Raw genomic sequence first — 22,502 nt, forward strand, 5'->3', positions numbered from 1 at the left:
GTTGGGAGTCCAACAGACTTTTCAACAAAAGCTATTTTGTTCAAATCAAACCTTCGAGCAAAACCGTTGCAAAATGCACCTGACAAGTGTGTTTCAGTTTGGGTTGCAAGCCTGGCAATAAATTATACTCACGTAGCTCGTCTCTCTAGAATTTCACCGTAGTCATTGGAGAGGAAGAGGGGAAAGCTTCCTTTGAAGAATAGTTAGCTCGGAACCCTTTTCTAGGTAATCTCAAATGCCCCATGCAGCAAGGATAGAACATAGGGAAACCAATCTCATTGAGCTGAAGTTCTGTTGTTGTTTCATACCTGAAAGAAACAAGGTAGTTCCCAGAAATTCAGTGAATTTTATTGTGTGCTTGACTTCTTGTGGAAAACAGAAAACTCACATTGTATGAGCAGGCTTCAGCTAATGATGACACTGTTTACAAGTAACAGTGATATTCTTATTTGCCAAAGTTCGTATCTTTAGTGTTTGGAGTGGGGTTTTCGCTTGTTTGGGGTTTGGGTGGAGTTTTTTGCTTGGAGTTTTGTTTGGATTTTTATATATATATATATATATATATATTTCTAAAGCATTTAATTCTACCTTTCCGTTCAATAGCTATGGCTGGCATTAGCATCCCTATGTGTACTTGATCAGGATCATGTTGATAGACTATCCTCAGGAAGATGGATGGGAAAGGATGGACAACAGAAACAGATGGTGAGACTGAATCATACCTTTTTGTGTTTATTTTGATTAATTCAGTAGTCAGAGAATTTAGAATGATAGGAAAAGCTAGACTTGGCCTAACCTTATTGCTCCCTTTTGTTCCCAGTGGAGATTGTACACACGTGTTTGAAGTATTTGTTCTAAACAAGCACTGCTCAGAAAAACAAATTTCCAACTTAAAACAGGTGGCAATTCTGCTGGTATTCAGGATGGAGCAAGGCCTTCCTAACACCTGTAGGATGGATTTTTGAGAGCAGATGTGACATGCTCTATCAAAGCTTTTTTCTCTCTGGGTCTCTGTCACATAATACAGTCAATTCTTTTTTGTTGTGCAATAACTTCTCTGTAACTTAGCTTCCTCTACCCCATCTCAGCAGAGAGTGATTACCCCAAAGAGAAACTTTCTAACTGGATTTAGTAAAGCTACCATTTACCCAGAGAATTTCTAACTTTAATATGGGATATGATGGATTGAATTTCTGTCTATATTTTTCCAGTATCACAAAAAGCTTATGATTTTTTTTAATACCCATCTGGAAAGAGCAAAATAATGAAGCTGATCTCATTATAACTTGGTTAGGTGCATCCCTGTGGGAGGCAAGGGAAGATTGTGCCTTTCCACTACCAGCTGAGAATGGTTAGAGCAAAGAAGCCTCCAAAGCAGTTTAGTATAGTTAGAATGAGAATACAGGAGACACAGAGCTGCAGCAGCAGCAGTGACTGAAACCCTTCTGAGACAGAGGTTTCTGAGGTGATTAAGAAAGGGACTTCTGCAGAGCCTTGGAAATGTCAGAGGAGTGGTCCAAGACATCATCAAGCAGGGATGCTGAACCCAGTCTGAAACTTCCCACTCCTATATCCTACCAGGATATTCAGATGTTGAGGTGAACTGTGTGTCCCCCATAAGGGCTGTTGTTGAAAGGATTCTGTTCTAAGTTGCTTGAGCAGTATCATGGAAACCAATGTTCTGGGAGTACGATGGAAACTTGTTCTCAGACGTATGCATATGCATAATCAAATCAGTCACTGAACTCTTTTATTTGTACATATATCTTGAACTGCAAAACAGAACTGTTTTAAATTTAAATATATATGCATCAGTGGAGCAACTCAATTTTATGATGGATTTTAAAGTTTATTACTACAGCTGTGTTCTCTCTGAGTTACAGGTGGCCTACAGATTTGATTAATGTTTGAACAGAGTAAACATGCCATATCAAAGTAATGAAGCATAAATATCCTGCCTGTTGACTGACCTGAGTACTCATAGCTGAACTTTTCTGTTAACATGCCCACAACCCATTATTGTTACCACATAAATCTTTTCTCAGACAAGTTGAAAAGTGTCTCAACTATACTATTGAAAGCCACATTTTTGCTACATCATGCAAAACAAGAGATGAAGAATATCAGAAGAACTGATGTAGTAAATTGGGGGGTTTTGTGTCCCAGAGTAGTTATTTAGATACTGATGATTCTAAAGATACAATTAATAGTCTAAACAAGCTCTTTACTCCCTTCATTGATCTGGGGGGAATGAATGGGGAGAGAATAAAAACAGATACAGACAAGAAATGAGGGATTTAATAGAATTATTTCTTCTTTTTTTTTTCCTCCAGCCAATGTGTGATAACCATGATGATGGTGAGACTGCCGCAATCATTCTGTGTAATGTCTGTGGGAACTTGTGTACAGATTGTGACCGATTCCTTCATCTCCATCGGCGAACAAAAACTCATCAGAGACAGGTAGAGTACACGTGACATCGTGTTGTGTGCACTGCGTGCCTTGTGTACATTTCCCCTATTAATATATAACCAATAGGCAGTAGCAAGTATGAAATCTGAAAATGGCATTTTCCTTCATTTTGGAAATGGGATAGATAATTTTCCATTTACTTCTTTTTAGGTTTGGGGTTTTTTAGTTAAATTCCCTTGTCCTTTATATTTTCAAGATTAGAAAATCTGTAGCAGTCCCTAATTCTAACACTTACGCTACGTAAGCTTTTTTCTCTCTTGTTCTGACATTGTTTAGGAACATTTTTAGGAGAATCTAGGAACTTCTTAAGTAACCATTGGTTCTTTATTTCTGTTAAATTGTTATCTCCTTTACTACTTCTGTCAAATCAGTCAGTGCTTGTCAACCCCTAATTTTCAATGTAGATACCTTTTTAAATATCCAGGAAGACCACTTGACAGCAAATATTCCTACTTGTTCCTTTATGTCAGTCTTCACTTATTTTTCAATATTCCTCCAGCTGTCACTGTCTTTCATAGCTAAGTATGTTGTCATATCCATAACCTTGAATTTTTCCTGACTTCTTTTGGTCTTGTTTTTAGAATTGAATCATCTCACCTGTTTGATTTAGATGAGTTTTCATAAATTGCTGTGTACTCTGCTAATTAGTTTTCTTTTGTGTTATTCTTTTATCCTCTTCATCTCTAAATTTGAAACTACATTCTCCTTTGAATATTTCTTTTCCTAATTGAAATTCATGTTGTAGATTCTATTACTTGTGAAACTACTGAACATTTCCCTTTTTTTGACTATTTCTCTTTTGTGGTCCTTTATTTTCCCTTTTCTCTGATTATTTACATATGTACAAAAGCTAAATATAAAACTACACATTAATAAAGTTAATTTAATAGAAATCATTCCTCTTCTACCTCTCCTAGAGTGCATCTACATCAGCTTTTTAGTTAGGATCAGGAATGGGCTTTTGAAACACATACCTTTATCTCTCTTTAACATGCATTGATTTGTGTTATAGAGCAGCTTTGGAGTGCATGAACTGGATTCCTTTCTGGTGGGACTAAAAACAACAAACCAAGATAGATGAAGGGTCACACTGCTAATGGTCATCAGTGCAGGGGATCAGCTAGTCTAGAGCACGTGTGATGTAAACATCAGGTCATGGGCACTGAGTTTGACTACAGATCTCCTTGGTGTCTCAGCATTGGCAGTGTAGACTCAGCCTGGAAGTTGCATGGGGATCTGTTACTTTCTATTTCTTTGCCAGAATCTTTGCAATCCCCTTTGAAATTTTCCTGTTTTGTCATCCCAAGAAGCTGATTTTTTTATGTCTACTCTTCCTTCATGCACAGCACAGTCTAGTCTCATTTATTTTTCTGATTTCTCCTATATAGCCTGTTCAGATTACAGTTGATAAAAAGTAAGTTCTTATCTCACAGAAGTCCTCACATCTCTCCTTTAATCTGTCCAAAATAGCTACTTATCAGATTTTTCCTATTTACTTCTAAAAGCATGTTTAAACTTTTACTCTTTATTCACCACCTTTTTACCTTTACATCTCTTGTGTTAAGCACCTAAATTTAAACTTTAAACTGTCATGGTCCCTGTCTCCTGTTTTCCGTTGGCTTTGTTCTTTGTCCATATTCTGTCATACATTCCTCTCTTTAATGTATTTTCTCTCCCTTCAAGAAAGGACAGCCTGTAAGTTACTATGGTCTGCTTATGCGAATACTCTGAAGTAATTAGGGATTTTTTCACGATCCTAATAAGAAGTAATACAAAGTTTAAATTGAGTGTATACATCCCCATACCCAGGAAAATTCTAACTTTTATTGCATTGCAGGTGAAATGAATGAGAACACAACTGCCTTCAAAACCTAGGAAAGGAGAAAAAGAAGAAACTGCATAAAGTCCACTAAGGATTTCATGCGGTTTTTTGATTTTGCAAAAATTTTATATTTTCCTCATTGTAGCCAAAATCACCCACTATTTATATAAAAGTCAAAAATATTAATATTATACACTTAAGTAATTGTTACTGCATAGTACATATTATTATAATCGTAATTATCAGTGTTGCTTTGATCAGCTACTAGTATAGTGAAGATATGTGAAGATATTTCTAATGTTACCTTGTGCTTGTAATATGCTGTGGCCTACTAGATGAGTTGGGTAGTAGTTAACGAAGTCATAGGTCCATATTTTTCAAGTGGAAAAAATGTTGTGCAGCATTAATCTTACATATTTTTATTTCTAAAAGCACCTTTATCCATTCTGCAATATATACAAATTATAGAATTCCTGAAGAAAAGCAGCTTGCAGTAGACAAACTCCAGAGAATCTATAAAACATCTGATGAAAACCCAAAAAAGCAGTGACAAAGATAACATCTAGAGATGCTATTTATTGTATGTTTGGTTAACCTGACAGGTATTCAAAGAAGAAGAAGAAGCTATCAAAGTTGATCTCCACGAGGGTTGTGGCAGGACCAAACTTTTCTGGCTGATGGCACTAGCAGATTCTAAAACCATGAAGGCTATGGTGGAGTTTAGAGAACAGACAGGTAAAATACAACTGTTATTGCTCTTTATCCTGATGATTTTTACCTTTTAAATGAGCATTTGTCAAGGGGTTGGGAATCAATCAGTTGGGGTTTTTACCTGGTTTAGGGCAATGCTTTTAATCATTTGTTAATAAAAATAAAATAGTTCAACTGCATAAGAATTGCTGTTTTTCTGGTGGCTTTCTGCAATTGTTGTTTAAATGTCTGTAGTTAGAATATCAGTCTCTTCTGTTTCATTACAACAATTTCTGGTTTTGTTTACTCTTGTGGACTTAGGCAAGCCAACCACCAGCAGTTCTGAAGCGTGTCGTTTCTGTGGATGTAGGAGTGGAACAGAGTTATCAGCAGTGGGAAGTGTTTGTTCTGATACAGATTGCCAGGTGTGTATTAACAAGTATCAGACATTATTAATTACATAAATAGAACAGACTGTATGATCAAATTGATTTCTTCTTTTGGGTAAACCTTGTTCATTCCTGCGGTCCATTTTAAATCAGAGTTTTCATATGAAATGGTTTTAATACTGAATATTATAATTCAAATACTTCTGAGTTTGTAAATGTTTAGTTTAATTACAGGCTACAAACACCAGTAGTCAACCAAAATATTGGGTAGTTTCAATACTGTCTTCAAAAGTATCTTAAGCTTTCACAATAGCATTTGACTTACAAAGTAATATGCACACTGTCAACATGAAGTCTAGTGTACTGGAAATCTTGATAAAAGTAGTTTGTGTAAACAATCTATTTATTACGTGAGCATAGAACATTTAGGGCTTGGCCAAATTTGTCAAATGTATCCTAATACACACACTGTACAAAAGGTGCAGTTTTTCTCAAGTACCTGCTGTAGCAGTAAGACCATGTGAATCATGATTCTTTCCTCTTCTTTTACTGCACTGTCCTGGTTTAGCAGTAGCAGTCATTTTTTCTACTGGTGCAGTGCTGTGTTTTGACTTTTGGCCTGGGAATAATAATGATAAAGCTGATGTTTTCAGTTGCTGGTCAGAATGTTTACCCTGACCAAGGACTTTGTGAGTCTCATGCTCTGCCAGGGAGGAGGAGAAGCCAGGAGGAAGCAGGGACAGGACACCTGACCCAAACTAGCCAAAGAGGTATTCCATACCACAGCACGTCATGCCCAGGAGGTAGAACTGAGAGTCCCCGGAAGGGCTGGATCATGGCAGGGTGGGGGTGAGGTACTGGTTGGTGAGCGGTTGTATTCTCTTGCTTGTTATTTCCTTTATCATTATTACTATTAGTGGTAGCAGCAGTGATTTGTGTTATACCTTAGTTATTAAACTGTTCTTATCTCAACCCGTGGGAGCTGCATTCTTTTGATTCTCCTCCTCGTCCCTCCAGAAGCGGAGGGAAGAAAGGTAGGGGGGAAGTGGACTTCGTGGTTCTGATTTACGGCCTGGGCTTAAACCACGACATGCACAAACCAGCAATGCTTCAAAAAGCAACACTGTATCAGACCATCCAGTGGTCTGGTATTTTCCAGAGGGGAAAAAAGGATTAATTATTTACTTTCATTTACTTTTAATAGGAGTATGCTAAAATTGCCTGCAGCAAGACACACCCCTGTGGCCATCCATGTGGAGGCGTCAAGAATGAAGAGCACTGTTTGCCATGCTTGCATGGCTGTGATAAGAATGCTACAACTCTTAAACAAGATGCTGATGACATGTGCATGATCTGCTTTACCGAAGCACTTTCAGCAGCACCAGCTATCCAGGTTTACCTTTTTTGTCCCCATTTAGAGATTAACATTATGGTTGAAATGTTAATTGTGGAAGAAGTTAAAATATGAAGTCCTTCAAATCATGCTCTTAAGAAATTCAAGACAGACACTGTAACAGTACATAAATTACTTTAAAAGCTTTCTTTTTGTCTGGCACTACTGCTGTTTCAAGACAGCAGATTGTATCAATTTAGATTGCTGTGTCTGCTTCATTAAAATATATGCTAATTTATAAATAAGTAAAACAACTGAGGTAAGTAATGGATATACTTCATATATTTCATATGTTCACTGGTAGTTTTGGAGTGGAAAGGTTGTAATTTAAATGACCATTTTATATTCTGTCTCTCTGTTAAGAAGAAAATAAGGGTCTTCTAGGAGTTAATTCTGTAATTGATATATGTTGCCACTTGATCTTCAGTGGTTAATTGAACTGAAGTGTTCACTCACATGTATTCTTTTCTAAAGCTGGACTGCAGCCACGTTTTCCATTTGCAATGCTGTCAACGAGTACTAGAAAACAGATGGCTTGGGCCAAGGATAACTTTTGGGTTTATGTCCTGTCCGATTTGCAAGGTAAATGAGCTATGTGCTTACTGCCTAGGTCAAACAAGCTACCTAATACTGTCTTGTCTCTTATTTTTTATTTTTTATTAATAATATATTGCTTGTCACAATATAAATTACTTGTACGTCACTTGTTTCCTTAATTTCTCATGTCACTAAAGAAATGGTATCCTTGATGTATCTTCTTACCTTTCCATACTGTTCCCTGAAGTCCTCTTAAAAAGAAAGCATAATGGAGACATTATATTAATGCTGATTTATTCTTAGCACCATCAGTTTGCAAATTCCCAATATTTGGGGACAGTGGGGAGGGGAGGAAGTAATCTTAATGGACATTATTATCTGAAGTAGGAAACTTGGCTTCTCTATTTTACTAAACCCTTTTAAAGCTGCTTTGCTTTTCAGTATGAGGACAGAGCTGAAGAATACACGTACTTGGTTCAGCTTAAATTACTAAAACGTCCTCTTGTGCTCTACAAAATTGTAATTGCTGCAAGCAAAAGCATGTGACAGCTGCAGGGAAGAGAGAGCACCTTAACACCCTAGGAATATGAAATTTGTGAATGACCAGCCATTCTGCATGTTCTGTTTCTTCCTTCATGCTGTGTTTTGGTAACTTACAGCAATAGCTTGTGATCATTAAATGATAAATAGCTTGCAGTAATGAGGACTGTTAGTCATTAGTCCTAATTGCTGAGGAATAAGTCAAAAAGGACCCAAATTAGAGAAAGTGTACAATCAGAATATTCCTGTGCTGTGGTGCGTATTTCATGTACCCTTTACCATCCCTCTGTGGTTGTTACAGTCTGTTGTAAGGGCTGATGATTTCATGTAACAAAAGACCATATAAATAGCATTCCTGTTATTATTTTTGCAGCAAAAAAGCATTTTGCAGCAAATAAAGCATACATTATATCAGTATTTTTTTGAAATGCCCATTACCTGAGCTCTTAGGTTTTATGACATTCATTATGCTTTTGTGTTTGACCATAATACAGATTATCACAGCTGTTGTAATAAAGATACAAGATATTTTAATCAGCTGGTTTTTTTATTTCAGAACAAAATCAATCATACAGTATTAAAGGATTTGCTTGATCCAATCAAAGAACTCTATGAAGACGTAAGGAGAAAAGCACTAATGAGATTGGAGTATGAAGGGTTGCACAAGAGCGAGGCCATCACAACACCAGGTGTTAGATTTTATAATGACCCAGCTGGCTACGCTATGAACAGATATGCTTATTATGTTTGCTACAAGTGCAAAAAGGTATGAGGATTAGTACTTTCTCCAATGAAATGTTATAGTTTCAAAAGTAATGTCTTAAAGAACAGAACATACATTTAATGTATTGTGTATGGAGTAGGGAAGCAGGAAAAGAAATCATTGTTAAATCATTATAAAAACAAAGTGTTGGGCAAATTAAATATATATAATGTCTTACCTTGTAAAGCTCAAAGGTATATACAGAGCAAGTCAGAAACCAAAAGCGTTTTGAGGCAGTAGCCTTCTTAGAACAATGTGCAGATGATGCTGTGTTAGAACACCAACTGTCCCTTTCTCCCACTTCCAACTTATGCTTTACATGACTATTAAAATAGTCTAAATACAGGTTTCATTCTAACTGTGATATGGAAGGTTCCTAAGATTCCACTGAAATACTACTTTTACCAAGTTGGAGTTCATTGCAACTGCAGTAAACTGACCTGAGGGAGAGAAGTGTTAGAAGAATGAAAAAGGAGAAGGAGGAAATGTGTGGTCTAGCCTGATGGACTCTGGGTGATATATGTACAGTTTTAATTCCCTGACACACATTCCATAGGACTCTCCCTTTTCTTTTTAGTCTGCACAGCTTGGAGGAAGCTGCGCTTCCTCCTTTCTCATCGTTGCCTTGAGACCACTTTCTCTATCCTTTCACAATCACTGCAAAAAGGCAAGAATTGCTGAGAGCAAGAACTTCCTGTGTTGTCTTATAAGTTAATAAAATGATAACAAAGGAAGGAAGTTACTTATTGCCTCATCTCACCACTCGATGTGAAAATACTTTAGTAGATGAGAAAATTCATCATTGGTACATTTTTGTGCCCAGTGTGTCCTGATAGAATATGATGAGAAAGTAGAAAGAATCTGTAGAAAACAGCAAAACCTTGTGGGAAAGGATCCCACATGTGCATAAAACCTGATACTCCTTTCAGATAGTAAAAAGCCCTGGTAGAATGCTTATCTGCTGCTTTCAGCCTCAGTCCTTTCTTTCTTACATACAATTGATAGAGCATCCAAACACTGTTTCAAAAGCCTTACACTCACTTGTGTAGGTCAGAGTATCCTGCACAATTTTTGGTCTTGTTTATCCTGAGATTGAGAGATACTGTCTTAGTGCCTCAAAAACATGTGTCTGGAATCATAGTCAAGAGATATTAGAATAGTGGAGACAACTGTAATGGCTGTTATTCATCATTTCCCTCTTACAAATTGAATTTGTTAAAATACTAGTTGTCTCTGGTTTAATCTCCAATCATTTTTGTATAAAATTAAGGCATATTTTGGTGGCGAAGCTCGTTGTGATGCTGAGGCTGGACAAGGAGATGACTATGATCCAAGAGAGCTTATTTGTGGTGCGTGCTCTGATGTTTCAAGGGCTCAGGTAAGTAAAGAACTCTGATGCCTGTTTTTATTTTGTTCTGAAGCTCCAAGTACCTGAGCTGTACAGCAGTTCACAGTCATTTGTAATTATGTGTATTGTATGATATTAACCACAGCCTGTAGAAGTGTGTAGTTTGCATTGTTGCAGCATGGGTACTTCAGTTACTGGTGTTTGCTTTCATTTGTTTAGATGTGTCCCAAACACGGTACGGATTTCTTAGAGTACAAATGCCGCTACTGCTGTTCGGTTGCTGTTTTCTTCTGTTTTGGGACAACACATTTTTGCAATGCTTGCCATGATGATTTCCAAAGAATGACAAGCATCCCTAAAGAAGAACTCCCACACTGTCCTGCAGGTAGTATTTTTACAAAGCAAATTTACCACACTGAATTCTGAGATAAGTTCTAATTGATACCCTTCATACTGATAATTCTTAGGAAAACCACGGAGTTAGGCATATAAATTTTAAGTTCAGTACCTTGAATGATATTAGAATTTGTTTGTTTTGTGCGTGCTTTTGTTTTCTTTAATTTTTCTGGCAATAAAACAGGCAGTGTCATCACACTGATCATTTAAATAGTAGATATTTTGATACAGAAAGACATTTCAAATTCCCTATTCCCAATTGCAATTCAGACTCCTGATTATAGAATCATAGACTGGTTTGGGTTGGAAGGGACCTTAAAGCTCATCTATTTCCAACCCCCCTGCCATGGGCAGGGACACCTTCCACTAGACCAGGTTGCTCAAAGCCCCATCCAGCCTGGTGACACGATGCATTAAATTTATATTGAAAAAATTAACACATTATTAAATGCTGTATCTGTAGCTAGGTACCCGCCATGTGCAAACTTGCCCCAAGGCCTTAGTTTCTAACTTCATGTGCCACTGAATTGATCTTAATAAATCATATCATTTACCTTGCTGTTGAGAAAAAAAGTGAGGTCGATCTTTTTAAGGTTATTTACATGAAGTAAGCAAAAAAATATAGTTCCTGGTATGACCTTATTAATTATTGTTTCCTGCAGATTGTTACTCTTTGTTCATATTTACTGATTTTGCTTTTAGATTGTGCAACTTCTCCCACAGTAGTAAGGAGATTAGGCTTATTTTGGTGATTCTCCTCATTAGCTGTTTTTACATTGAACTTGATTTATTTTAAATTCCATGGCACTTGGATCATTTGGGCTTTTTTTAATTCAAATACCAATTAGACATAAGTGTTTTAAGGAGCTAACAGTTTTTGATCATGTTTTGTCAGATCTAATTGATATTGTTTCTCTTGACTTATTAAGCCTTTAGACTTCTTGATTTTGACTGTGTGAAGGCACCTTTCTACCTGGTGCTTCTTAAGCCTTCATTTTTGATGCCTTATAAATTTATATTATGGAAGTATTACATTCACTTAGCATGGTGTTTTTTGAGGAAATGTGTGTATATACATATATATATACACATTTGTTTCCATTGTCTGTAAGCATTAATCTTTTTTCTGTTTTTTTTCCCTCTATTTTCCCCCCTCATCCTTAAATTCACTGTAGGTCCCAAAGGCAAACAACTTGAAGGAACAGAATGTCCACTTCATGTTGTCCATCCACCCACTGGTGAAGAATTTGCTCTGGGTTGTGGGGTTTGCAGAAATGCTCACACTTTTTAGACTAGCATTTTTTTTTACCAGAGCAAAACAGGTGCCCTCATCCCTCAAGTGTCCTGAAAATAAAGTCCAGCTGGGATGAGGATGGGACCATTTCATAACCCAGGTAAAAGGAACAATTTACAGTGCAAGAAGGATGCCAAATACCATGTACATAATTCTTGCTGTGAGATATTGAAGTTTTTTGAACCAAGACATCAAAACTTGTGAGGTGTTTGCATGTGGCCATTACAGTCATCGCCTAGGAAACATTGGACATTTACAAATAAATAATTACTATTAAAGGATCTGTGTGTCTGTGGACTATGAATGATGCTGGCTTTCAGGAGAAAGAAAAAAAATATTGATTATTGTATACTGACTTTTTGTAATCTTGTACAATTGTAACGCATCACAAGTGGGGATGGGAAAGAGGAATATTCTGGTTTATTTCCTAGACTGTTATAAAAAAACAATTGTGTTAGGAAGGCATAAATGTAACAAGTATCATGCTGTATATAAAGGTATCAATGTTTGTCCTGTATAAGAATTATTAAATTACAACCGCAGTTTCATTTAAACTTCTGGGTTATGTTTGAGCCTGAAATTTTAATGAAGTGCAATACTGAGTGTGCCTCATATCTTGCAGCTGTAAACATAATGGAATGTACATGTCAATAAAGCCACTGTACATTTTTATACAGTGAAAGTCTAATGAATGTGTAAGCCTCTGTTTTCAGATGTGGGTTTTTTTAAATGGGAGGAGAGGAGGGAAGGCGTCATTATTACTTTCGTAGGCTCTCTTAAAAAGTAGTAGAGTTTGTTGGGTAAACTGGTGGTTATGGAAGTACATAAGACATAAAAATTGTTGCTCAAATCTTTAACAAAAAGGCTGGATAAATATACTACCATTCATGTGAAGTATTGCCATTTCAATTTCCAACATTTTAAAACACAAAAGGAGACTCCATTTTAAATTACTTTCTATCAGGCAGTTATATTTTAATTTTAGGACAAGTAGCCTTTTGCCACGAATCCCAAAATGTTCATTTGATAAAAGTCCCAAAACGCCTGCTGCTGTATAGTGAAAGCAAAATATAACTTCAACTAAAGAGTTTTTTTTTTCCTGTAAGACTTTTCTCTTCAGATTTTTCTCTGTTGGGTATGTTCAACTCCTTTTCTAGTATTTCTTCTTCACATAGATGAAATGTGCATTACCGGTGGACATGAACAGCTGCTCTTACATTTAAGATGGCATCCACGTCAAATGACCTTCATCAGACTTGGACCCATGTGATCCATCTCATCTAACTTCAGTCTGTCTGCATTTTAGAATAGCTGGGGAAAAACACACACCTCTGAAGCACAATTTATCTTGGAGTAGCACAAGAGCTCTGCGGAGGGATCTGGATAGGCTGGATTGATGGGCTGTGTCCAATGGTATGAGGGTCAACAAGGCAAAGTGCTGGGTCCTGCATTTGGTCCATAACAACCCCATGCAATGCTACAGGCTTGGGGAAGAGTGGCTGGAAAGCTGCTTGGCAGAAAAGGACCTGATTGACAGCCACTGAAAATGATCCAGCTTGTGTCCAGGCAGCCAAGAAGGCCAATAGCATTTGGCCTGTATCAGAGATAGCATAGCCAGCAGGACCAGGGTAGTGATCATCCCCCTGCACTGGGCACTGGTGAGGCTGAAAAGGAGAGAGAAAACAGGATAAAGAAACTGCATTCAGTAAATTGACAGAAGTCTTGGGTAAGATCCTGTGGGAATCAGGTGTAATGAAAAAAAATTATTTATGTGAGCTGACATTTTCTTCAGAACAACCAACTAAGATCACAGCCAGCGGCCATCCTACTGCAAACAAAGGATGTAAGGGCAAGTGTAGAGTCTTGCATCTGAGGAGGAACAACCCCATGTACCAGTACAGGTTGGGGGTTGACCTGCTGGAAAGTAGTGAAGGGGAAAGGGACCTGGGGGTCCTGGTGGATAGGAGGATGACCATGAGCCAGCAATGTGCCCTTGTGGCCAAGAAGGCCAATGGCATCCTAGGGTGTATTAGAAGGGGGGTGGTCAGTAGGTCGAGAGAGGTCCTCCTTCCCCTCTACTCTGCCCTGGTGAGACCGCATCTGGAATATTGTGTCCAGTTCTGGGCCCCTCAGTTCAAGAAGGACAGGGACCTGCTGGAGAGAGTCCAGCGCAGGGCGACTAAGATGATTAAGGGAGTGGAGCATCTCCCTTATGAGGAAAGGCTGAGGGAGCTGGGTCTCTATAGTTTGGAGAAGAGGAGACTGAGGGGTGACCTCATCAATGTTTACAAATATGTAAAGGGTGAGTGTCAGGATGATGGAGCTAGGTTTTTCTCGGTGATGTCCAGTGATAGGACAAGGGGTAATGGGTGTAAACTGGAGCATAAGAAGTTCCATGTAAACATCAGGAAAAACTTCTTTCCTGTGAGAGTGACAGAGCACTGGAACAGGTTGCCCAGGGGGGTTGTGGAGTCTCCTGCGTTGGAGATAGTCAAGGCCCGGCTGGACAAGTTCCTGTGTGATGTACTCTAGGTTACCCTGCTCTTGCAGGGGGGTTGGACTAGATGATCTTTTGAGGTCCCTTCCAACCCTTGGGATTCTGTGATTCTGTAACTTGTACTAAGCAGTCAGCTTGGCCAAGTCAGGAATTACATATTAAAAAAAAGGGAAGGGGAAACCCACAGATAACTACAGATGACCAGTGGGCAGGGGAAGGTACAAGATAAAACTTAATTTGCAATGGACACAAAGAATAACAAGTAGTTGAGAGAAGGATTCATCCCATACCTGCTGTGATGGAGCCCTTCATTCCCCAAAAAAGAAAAAAAAAAAACACAACAATTTCAAATCATGTTAAACCCTCTGTTTGCATGTCAGGAGGAAGCCAATGTGGGGGGTTTATTCAGCATCTTGAAGAGTCAAGATTCCTCCTATGTTGTACTTCACTTACAGAAACAAGGAGTGTGACTCACCTGGCCAAATTATGTCCATACTATAGATGTTTACCTCAGATACAGTCATCTCCAGTGGGGAGTGACAGGCGCTTCCAGGATGTGGTTCATTCCATCTCATCCCGATATAAAACACAAGCCACCTGAATAGCCTGGATGTAGATATCTACAAAGTGCATTTCCAAATGTAAGTCACCACAGCCTACTCTGCAGTCTGGAGCAGAAGCAATGTTTTGGAGCCAGGACACCACAAGGCAGCACCAAGGCAGATTATTTTCTCTGAAAGCATGTCAAGATATAAAGAGTGAAAACACTTCTGGTGTTTGTGGCTCCATGTTCCCTGGTTAATGGGGTTTTTCATAAGCCTTTCTTCTGGCATAGCATTCTGCCCATTCTAGCAGATAAAGGGCAGACAGAGTAGCCTGAGGTTTGACAGTCCATCTCAGCTGTTGGATACCTCCTGGAGACTTACTGTTAACCTTGAAAAGACTAAGTGTTGTCTTCTGAAAATTTAAGTTCCTTACTCAGTACTTGACGATCTCGTATCTGCAACTGGTGAACCCATCTACTGGACACACCATCAGTCACTTCAGAACAGCAGATGCAGAGTAGAAGATGCAGAGTAATGTTCTAAGGACTCTTCTACTCATCAACAAGAAATGTGTGTAGGGTTATCAGAACTATAACTGTTAGCTGGGAAGTGCTGCAGTACGTTTGGATTATGAAATCAGTGGTTAGAGTACAACAGGGTGCACACAGGACAGAAGGTGAAGAGAAAGCAGAGCCCAGTGTATTTACTAAGATCTCCCTACTATACCATTCAGATACATTTCTCCTCCACAACCCAGTGCCCTCCTCACTCTACCTCTCATCTACACTCAAAGCCTCATGTCACTGCCTCCCACTCTTCACCAGGACTCCCAGGTGTTGCTTTCTGTCCTAATCCAGCACACACAAGCCCTTTTTCTCCTTTCACTGGTTTCTGGCTACTGTTTCTCCATTTCAGGAGCCTGCCCCTCAGTGCGGAGGGGGGCAGCAGGAGGAGCAGTGTTCGTAGTCAGGCTATGCACTGCTGCTCTTCCCCACAGACCGCAGAGCCAAGGAGATACACAGCAGAACCTGAAGCTGCCAGATCCAACGTACAGGGTATGCTGCACCATTTTAAAGCCAAAAAATAAGACGTTACAAAAAGAGAGAGGTTTGGGGTTTTTTTGTCCTGTGTAAGTAAGTACGCAAAGAAGCAGCTTATTTTAAGTGCTCATAATACAGGTGCAACAAGTACATAAAAGGTGTGGCTGCACTTACACCAGGGATTTCAGCACTTCCATGTTCCTAGGTCATGGATTAGAATAGAAACTGAATTCAGAGGGTATTTGGCTTAGAAAAGTCACCTTTCTAATTGTAAGCTGACTTGATGAGGAATCAGTAGAAGAAAAGATAAAACAAGAAAGCTCTTGCCCAAAAAGGATATTGAAGAAACAGAAATTAACTACAGTGGAAGATGACATAATGCATATAATTTGTACTGGTTTATATCTTTATGCATGAGTTCTTGACGTAGGTCCTTGTGGGTCTTAAATTCTAGAAAACTGAGTTACAGAGATCAGAGAAATGAGGTGTCTGACCCACTGTCCTTTTCAGAACATTTCTGAGTGTAGCACCATAGTTAAATCAACTAAATCAAATTAAATTCTGTTTCTTAATTTTCCAGCCTTCTCTTTCATTTTAGATCAATATGAGTACTAATTTAGGAAACTGAGATTACAGTGGGGAAAGGACATGACAGTGCTCCATTCAGTTTATTAAGTGGGCTGAGCCAGGGGTAGGCAATGTCAGGGACATCTTTCACACACAACTGACCATCCCCAATTACTCCTCCAGTGAGACAGCACGGCTGAGCAGGAGCATCAGGCTCTTGGGTAGAGCTCAGCTGTAATAGTGTCAAGACACATCACTGCATCCCCCCCCCCCCCCCGGCACCAGTCTCTACTGCTGATCATAGCCAGATGCCAGCACAGGCCACTAATCAGATCAGTCTCTGTCAGGTTCCTGTGTGCCTTTCCAGCACCTCACGTGCTTTTCTGTCAGCTGTTGAGCCACAGCCCACACAACAGAAATACTCAGTTCTTGCCTGCACCACCCTGTTTGCCACCACACTCAGCTGACTCCTACCAAACTCAGCTCCTGGCCAAGGTGAGTCCACAGTGCTCCCACGCAGATCATACATCATTAGTTCACAAATAGCTTAAGCTTTCACAGGTGTATCCAAACAAAATGAACAGTAAAAGTTAAAAAGGCATAGACAAATAACCAGTCACCAACCTTATGAAACAGTTTTCATTCATCACATTGTACTTAGTTGTTTCACCTAAACAGAGGCTAGCCTGGGAGCTTCAGGACCACATGGTTATTGGCGATACAACTCAAACTTTGTAGGTTTTTTGCCACAGCCCCTCCTTAACCCATGCCAGACATTGCAGGTGACGGAGAGTGCAAGTAGTTGTACCGCAGATGCCCCATGCCCCCTAGCCCAAGGCATGCTGGAAGGGCTGCACTGTCACACCCCTGCTCTCACTGCTGGGGTCTAGCTGTGATGACTTGCACTACTAAGCATTCCTGGTGGCAGGCTCTTCACTAGGTATACCTACATGGATGCCATCGAGTACAGAACAACCAATACAGCACAGCAGTTGAGTGCAACAGGGCATCACAAGTCATTGATAATCCCCCAAACATATTCCCCACCAGCTAGTCAGTATCCTCAGGTAACAGCCACCTCCAGAGTCTGCTGGGATTGTGGAGGCACCTGAGATATATAGTGCTCTGTGCTCCTGTCACCAGATTTTGTGCAGCCTGTCTGCTGCTAGTCAAACCTGAGTCCCTTTGGACGTAAGAGTGTCTTCCCATGTTGTACCAAATAGGGCATTTGGCCACCGAGACCCTGAACAGTACTTGAGGCATTGCTTTGGGTCAGAGGCTTGAGCAGCACACACAGTGCTGTTTGCTGTCACTGTCATGGCATTGCTTCTACACTCCCACTCTTTTCTGCAGCCCACTAGGATAACCATTTGCACCGTCCTTCCTGGATACTGGTATAAAAGCTGATACAGACAAAGCGCCATCTCCATTGGTCACTACTTGCACTTTTTCTTCTACCCTAGAGCACATTACCTGGACGATAAACTAGACACTATAAGGTAGACAATACCAGAATGACAAATGTAGCATCTATGGGTCAGTTGTTACTTACAGCTCCCGTATGTTCTGACATCAGTAAAGTCACCAGTGCAGGACTGTGCCTGTGGACTTTCTCAGTTACCTGCGGCAGAGGAGCAAACCAGCCTGCAGGAGCCCCATCTGGCAGGGATGGCAATGACGCAAGTAGCCCCTGAACCCCTCCCTCTACTTGTGGCCCATTACTGCTCCACCTGAGGCCCAGAAAAGCATGCTGCACCACTGAGGATCAACCAGGGCTGTGCCCTTTAGCCAAACAGCTCCCTTTTTGCATGAATGCCCCATGCAGCTACCTGCTCGTAGCTTGGCTTCTATTGCTGTTGTTCTGGGCATGATTGAGCACCACGCCTTGGCACAGGAGGAGCTCCTTGTCTGAGCATGGGCCAGGTGATTTCAACACTCTCAGCCCACTGTAGCTCTCAGCTAGTTCCTCCCACCTCCCCTCTGTTCATTAGTAGTCCTTTCCTGAGACAGCACGATGTGGCTTTGTGTACATCCTCCCCTGCACAGCTTACCCTTTCTGCCGACTCAGCTGCCCTGGAAAGGGTTCCCACTCCACCCAACCACATTCCCATGTCTCTCCTAGGAGTGTCATCCACTCCATCTGAGCAGCCATGTGACGGCATTAAACACACTGGCACATGAAGGGAATGCATAACCCACTGTGGCCACGTGCACAGTACTGTCACATTACTTAAAGCCGTACCACCTCCAAACACTTGGAGATTCAGGTGGTTTTGCATGATGGGCAGGGTATGGTGCACTAGCAGTAATTCACCATTCTAATGCCTGTTCCTAATGAGACTTTGAAACTTGACCCATGAACCTGAACATTTTAAAAGCATTTGTCTGGAGGCAGGTTCTCTCAGTGGACTCTGTCAAGGAGCAGTAACACCAACAGGATGATCCCAACTACAGGGTGAATGCAACTTAATTCCTGCAGGTTTTGCTCAAATAGACATAAGGTACATTAGATGATACACTGTATCCGCATTCAACTCTCTCCCTGTTTTCCCCAGTACAAACAGGATTTGAGCAACAACATCCCAGTTCAAGACAGTGTTACTCATAAGGCTATCATCTCTACCTCTATGCCTTTGGGATTTTCCATATGCCTAGTGTGGTGTTTTATGGCCTGGGCCCATAAGTCTTCATTTCCCCCCAAGTGGAGGCTGGGCACAGCTACACCAGTCAAATCTGACATTCTGGCAAGCCCCAAGTACCTTACTGCTGACTGAAGTGGACATTTCACATGAACATGTGCCTACTGGCAGGATATTGACTCTCTTCTTCCAGCACACTCCTACATTGAAGGAATTGGTGAATAACATCTGTGGTTCTCCCCCAGTTCCACAATACAAGAGTTAAAAACATCCATATTTTAAAACCAGCATTAGGGTGTCTGGCAGCAGTCATCTCACATGCCACATAAGGCACCCTCCTTCTTCAATGCCTTGATACCAAGGCCAATCCTAATACAATGCCAGCCCCCTCTTAGCATTAAGTCTGTTCGGGATCTTTTCCCACTGATAGCTTTCTAATCACGTTAACTCCTCACCCACTGGCAGAGACAGCTGAACCAATCTGCAGGGAGAGCCACAGAACACAGAGAAAACCCCTGTAAACCAAGAGGCTCCTCTACCCAGCTGTTGTCAGGTCAATCTGCTGATAGGATGGCACTACCCCTCTCCAGCAGTATTGTTCTCCTCTCAGGTGGTGATCCATTGTCCACACCAGAAAACGTTCAGTTCTTGTCTGTGCTGCCAGCTGCACCGCTCAGCACGTTCAGCCCATTTGTACAGAACTCCTATCGAAAGCCAGGCCATGACACTCCTGTATCAGAGAGGCTCCAGCAAATGGCAGTTTTTACAGTTACCTTACAAAACACAGCAGAGCGATATGATAGCTTTCACCAACAAAGCAACCATCTGAGCCACTCATCTGGGAAGAACCACTACAGAGACAGTAGAGACAGAAATAATTTTAGACAGTGAGTTTTGAGGAACCTTTTAAAGCCATTATCTCCAGTTTTTACTGAAGCATAAGCAACAATACCTAGCAATCTGCCTGTTGCAGGCAACACTCTACCCTGCTGTTACTCATCCTTGGTTTTATCTTTAATTTTTCTGTGGCCATGAGGCCTTAACCTGAGGTCATCTGGTTTAAGGACCATTTTACTTGTGGCTTCGTTTTGAAGAACTGGTGAGTTTCAGCTCTTGTTCTGTAACCTCTTGTTTATGACAGATAATGTATACTTATTTCATCAGTCCCTAATACTGTATTCCAACATGATAAGAACTTCCCCCTAGAAAATCTTCCTGTATAGACATATTAAGAGAATAAAAAAGGGAAGTTTCCCTAAAGATATCTATAGCTGGAAAACAATAACTTCATTTGGCATTATTAAAGAACAAGTTCTGTTTTCCTTTGTTTTTCTTTTTCAGCAGAGCCTGCTGAATAATAAGACTGTCACAGGTAGCCTAGAACAGGTCCTTCAGCCACTGACTCATCATACTAATCTCCCCGTATTCTTCACAGCTTGTATGTTCCTTAAATTGGAGTGGGCTGCTCATGCCCTGCAAGCCTCATGTTATTTCATCATAGCTGGGTCTGTTTCATTTTATTGTTACTTAACTCTCTTCTGACTGCTTCTATTATTTTCCCCGCTGCATCTTCTTTCCTAGCCAGATTGCAAGCCAGGCTTATCAGGGTGGAGGACAGCTGCTTCATGACTGCTTCAGACCTACCTGAATAGAGCCCAAAGCTTGGCATAGATGAGACTGTCAGCACTAAAAGCTGTAACTTTTACAACCAAGACCTCCTATCTGCAATGCTGCTGCAGGGTTCATCAGACAGGTAGCCTAGCAGATGAGATAAGAAGTGTACCTGTACTACCTGAGCCTGATGTGGTGAGATGTCCCATTTGCTAGGCTGTTACGAGCTACCATTCTCTTGGCTTCAAATCTCTGCCATAAGTGAGTGACCCTCCAACCAGAAAAACTAAAACTTCAGAATGCTTCTCCTTCTCTTTTTGAAAAATAAAACATCACAAGGCAGTTTCCTCAGTAATCTTGTTTCTGTGTACCAGGGCTCTGTACAGGCCACTGGACTTCTGGTACTATTAAAAGTGTACACAAATAATTTCACCTTTGTAATTTAAAATATTCCCCTCTCAAACTCATTTCCTGTTAGGTAAGTAATCAGTAAGGCAGAGAAACCACCTAATAAAGACAGATTTTCAAGTTACTAACTAAATCTTTGAGGTGCCCTGCCACAGGTGGCCACAACATAGCTCTTTCACAGACCAGCCCAGACTGCTCAATGATGTCTCTGGACCTTTGATACTTGGACTTTTCTTAACCTGCTTCCATCTCTCTCAGTGCCAGCTACCTCAGAGCCCAAGAGCTCTACAAACAGCATGGTTTGCCCTATTGGCTAAACCAAAGACAGCCATGGGGGGGCTCCTCAGGTGCCAGGAGAGGGTGCCCACACCACCAGCTGCCCATAGGTTTTCTGATTCAGTTCTGGTAAATCCCTCAGTTCTCATGCTTTGCCAACAGATGTCACAGACACTGCTGGCTGTGCTCTCTGTACCGTGGCCAGGGCCTGATTTGGCTCCAGGTGCGGAGCTGCAGCTGCCTTTCTTGCTGATTTTGGACACTATGTTCACAAATAATGCAATGCAGAGAGCTCTTTCCGCACTTGTTCTCTTCTCCCACGCCTAGTGTGCCTAAAACATACACAAGCAATCACAACAAAGCAAATACGTGCACAGACATTCAAGCAGATTTTCTTTACTCCAAATATCAGGCAGCAGAATAGAACTGCAAGGCACTGTAAGAAGTCTCCCCCAGAAACTCCATACATCTAAACCCAGATAATGCAGTAGCGGTTTTAAAATAAGGCTACCTCAAAATAATGAAATTGCAGCTGTGGCATCTCCCGAGACTGCCACAAACACCCAGAAAATACTTTTTTTTTTTTTGCCACAAGATGTTCCACTTTTTTAATGCAGATGCCAGAATTTGATCACAGCACTTCTCTTAGTGAAACGGTATTTCTACTGACTTCACCTGGCATGGTTCAGTTACACCACATCTTCAACATAATGCTGCCTGAAAACAGCGACGGAGGCTGCCTGCTCCACGTTCATGTACAAATACTAGATCCTTCTCCCCACATACCAGGCCCAGGTCTGGGTCAACCCTTTGCAGTCAGAGTCTACCTTCATCTCCAGCACCTCCAGCAGCTTGCAAGTTATATACTTGAAAATATGACTTTTCATTACTAGAAACTGTAGTTGTGGGCTGTTATCTTCCCACCTTTAGAGAACCAGCTATGAACCAGAACATGGGCCTGAAAGGAGAATTCCTAAACAGTGAGAATGGAAGCCACCAAACATTTCCAGGTGGAGACAGCAAAACACTTACTACAGTTTTCCTGACAGTATGTGCTTCAGCCTCAAACACACTTCATTTAACAAGGTCTGTGTAACTGTTCCGTATAACAAATTACACAGTCACATATTTGCTATTACAAGCATATCTGAGATGCTCATTGATCTGCTCAAGGTGAGGTGATAATCCACCTCTTGTTGCCTGATTTTTGTTGCATTTCCTAAAAAGCTGAAGGCTGGACATACATAGATTTATAAACACACACAGAACCGTAAC

The 22,502-nt window shown here is 40.6% G+C and overlaps 1 protein-coding gene across 17 annotated transcripts in view; it reads left to right on the forward strand.

The window, feature by feature from the left end:
• Positions 1 to 12,332, forward strand: part of MYCBP2 (MYC binding protein 2) — a 191,338-nt gene extending 179,006 nt beyond the window's left edge. For all 17 annotated transcript variants that reach the window (XM_080612121.1, XM_080612132.1, XM_080612134.1 and 14 more), the window contains 10 exons: positions 604 to 705; positions 2,334 to 2,462; positions 4,897 to 5,029; positions 5,306 to 5,409; positions 6,578 to 6,766; positions 7,241 to 7,348; positions 8,400 to 8,609; positions 9,877 to 9,984; positions 10,174 to 10,339; positions 11,526 to 12,332. In XM_080612121.1, the coding sequence (XP_080468247.1) occupies positions 604 to 705; positions 2,334 to 2,462; positions 4,897 to 5,029; positions 5,306 to 5,409; positions 6,578 to 6,766; positions 7,241 to 7,348; positions 8,400 to 8,609; positions 9,877 to 9,984; positions 10,174 to 10,339; positions 11,526 to 11,641 (1,365 nt within the window). In that variant the 3' untranslated portion in view covers positions 11,642 to 12,332. The remainder of the gene's footprint in view (positions 1 to 603; positions 706 to 2,333; positions 2,463 to 4,896; positions 5,030 to 5,305; positions 5,410 to 6,577; positions 6,767 to 7,240; positions 7,349 to 8,399; positions 8,610 to 9,876; positions 9,985 to 10,173; positions 10,340 to 11,525) is intronic.
• Positions 12,333 to 22,502: the final 10,170 nt, after the last annotated feature.

Source organism: Psittacula echo (assembly GCF_963264785.1).
Source record: "Psittacula echo genome assembly, chromosome: 3".
In the NCBI taxonomy this organism is placed as follows: Eukaryota; Metazoa; Chordata; class Aves; order Psittaciformes; family Psittacidae; genus Psittacula; species Psittacula echo.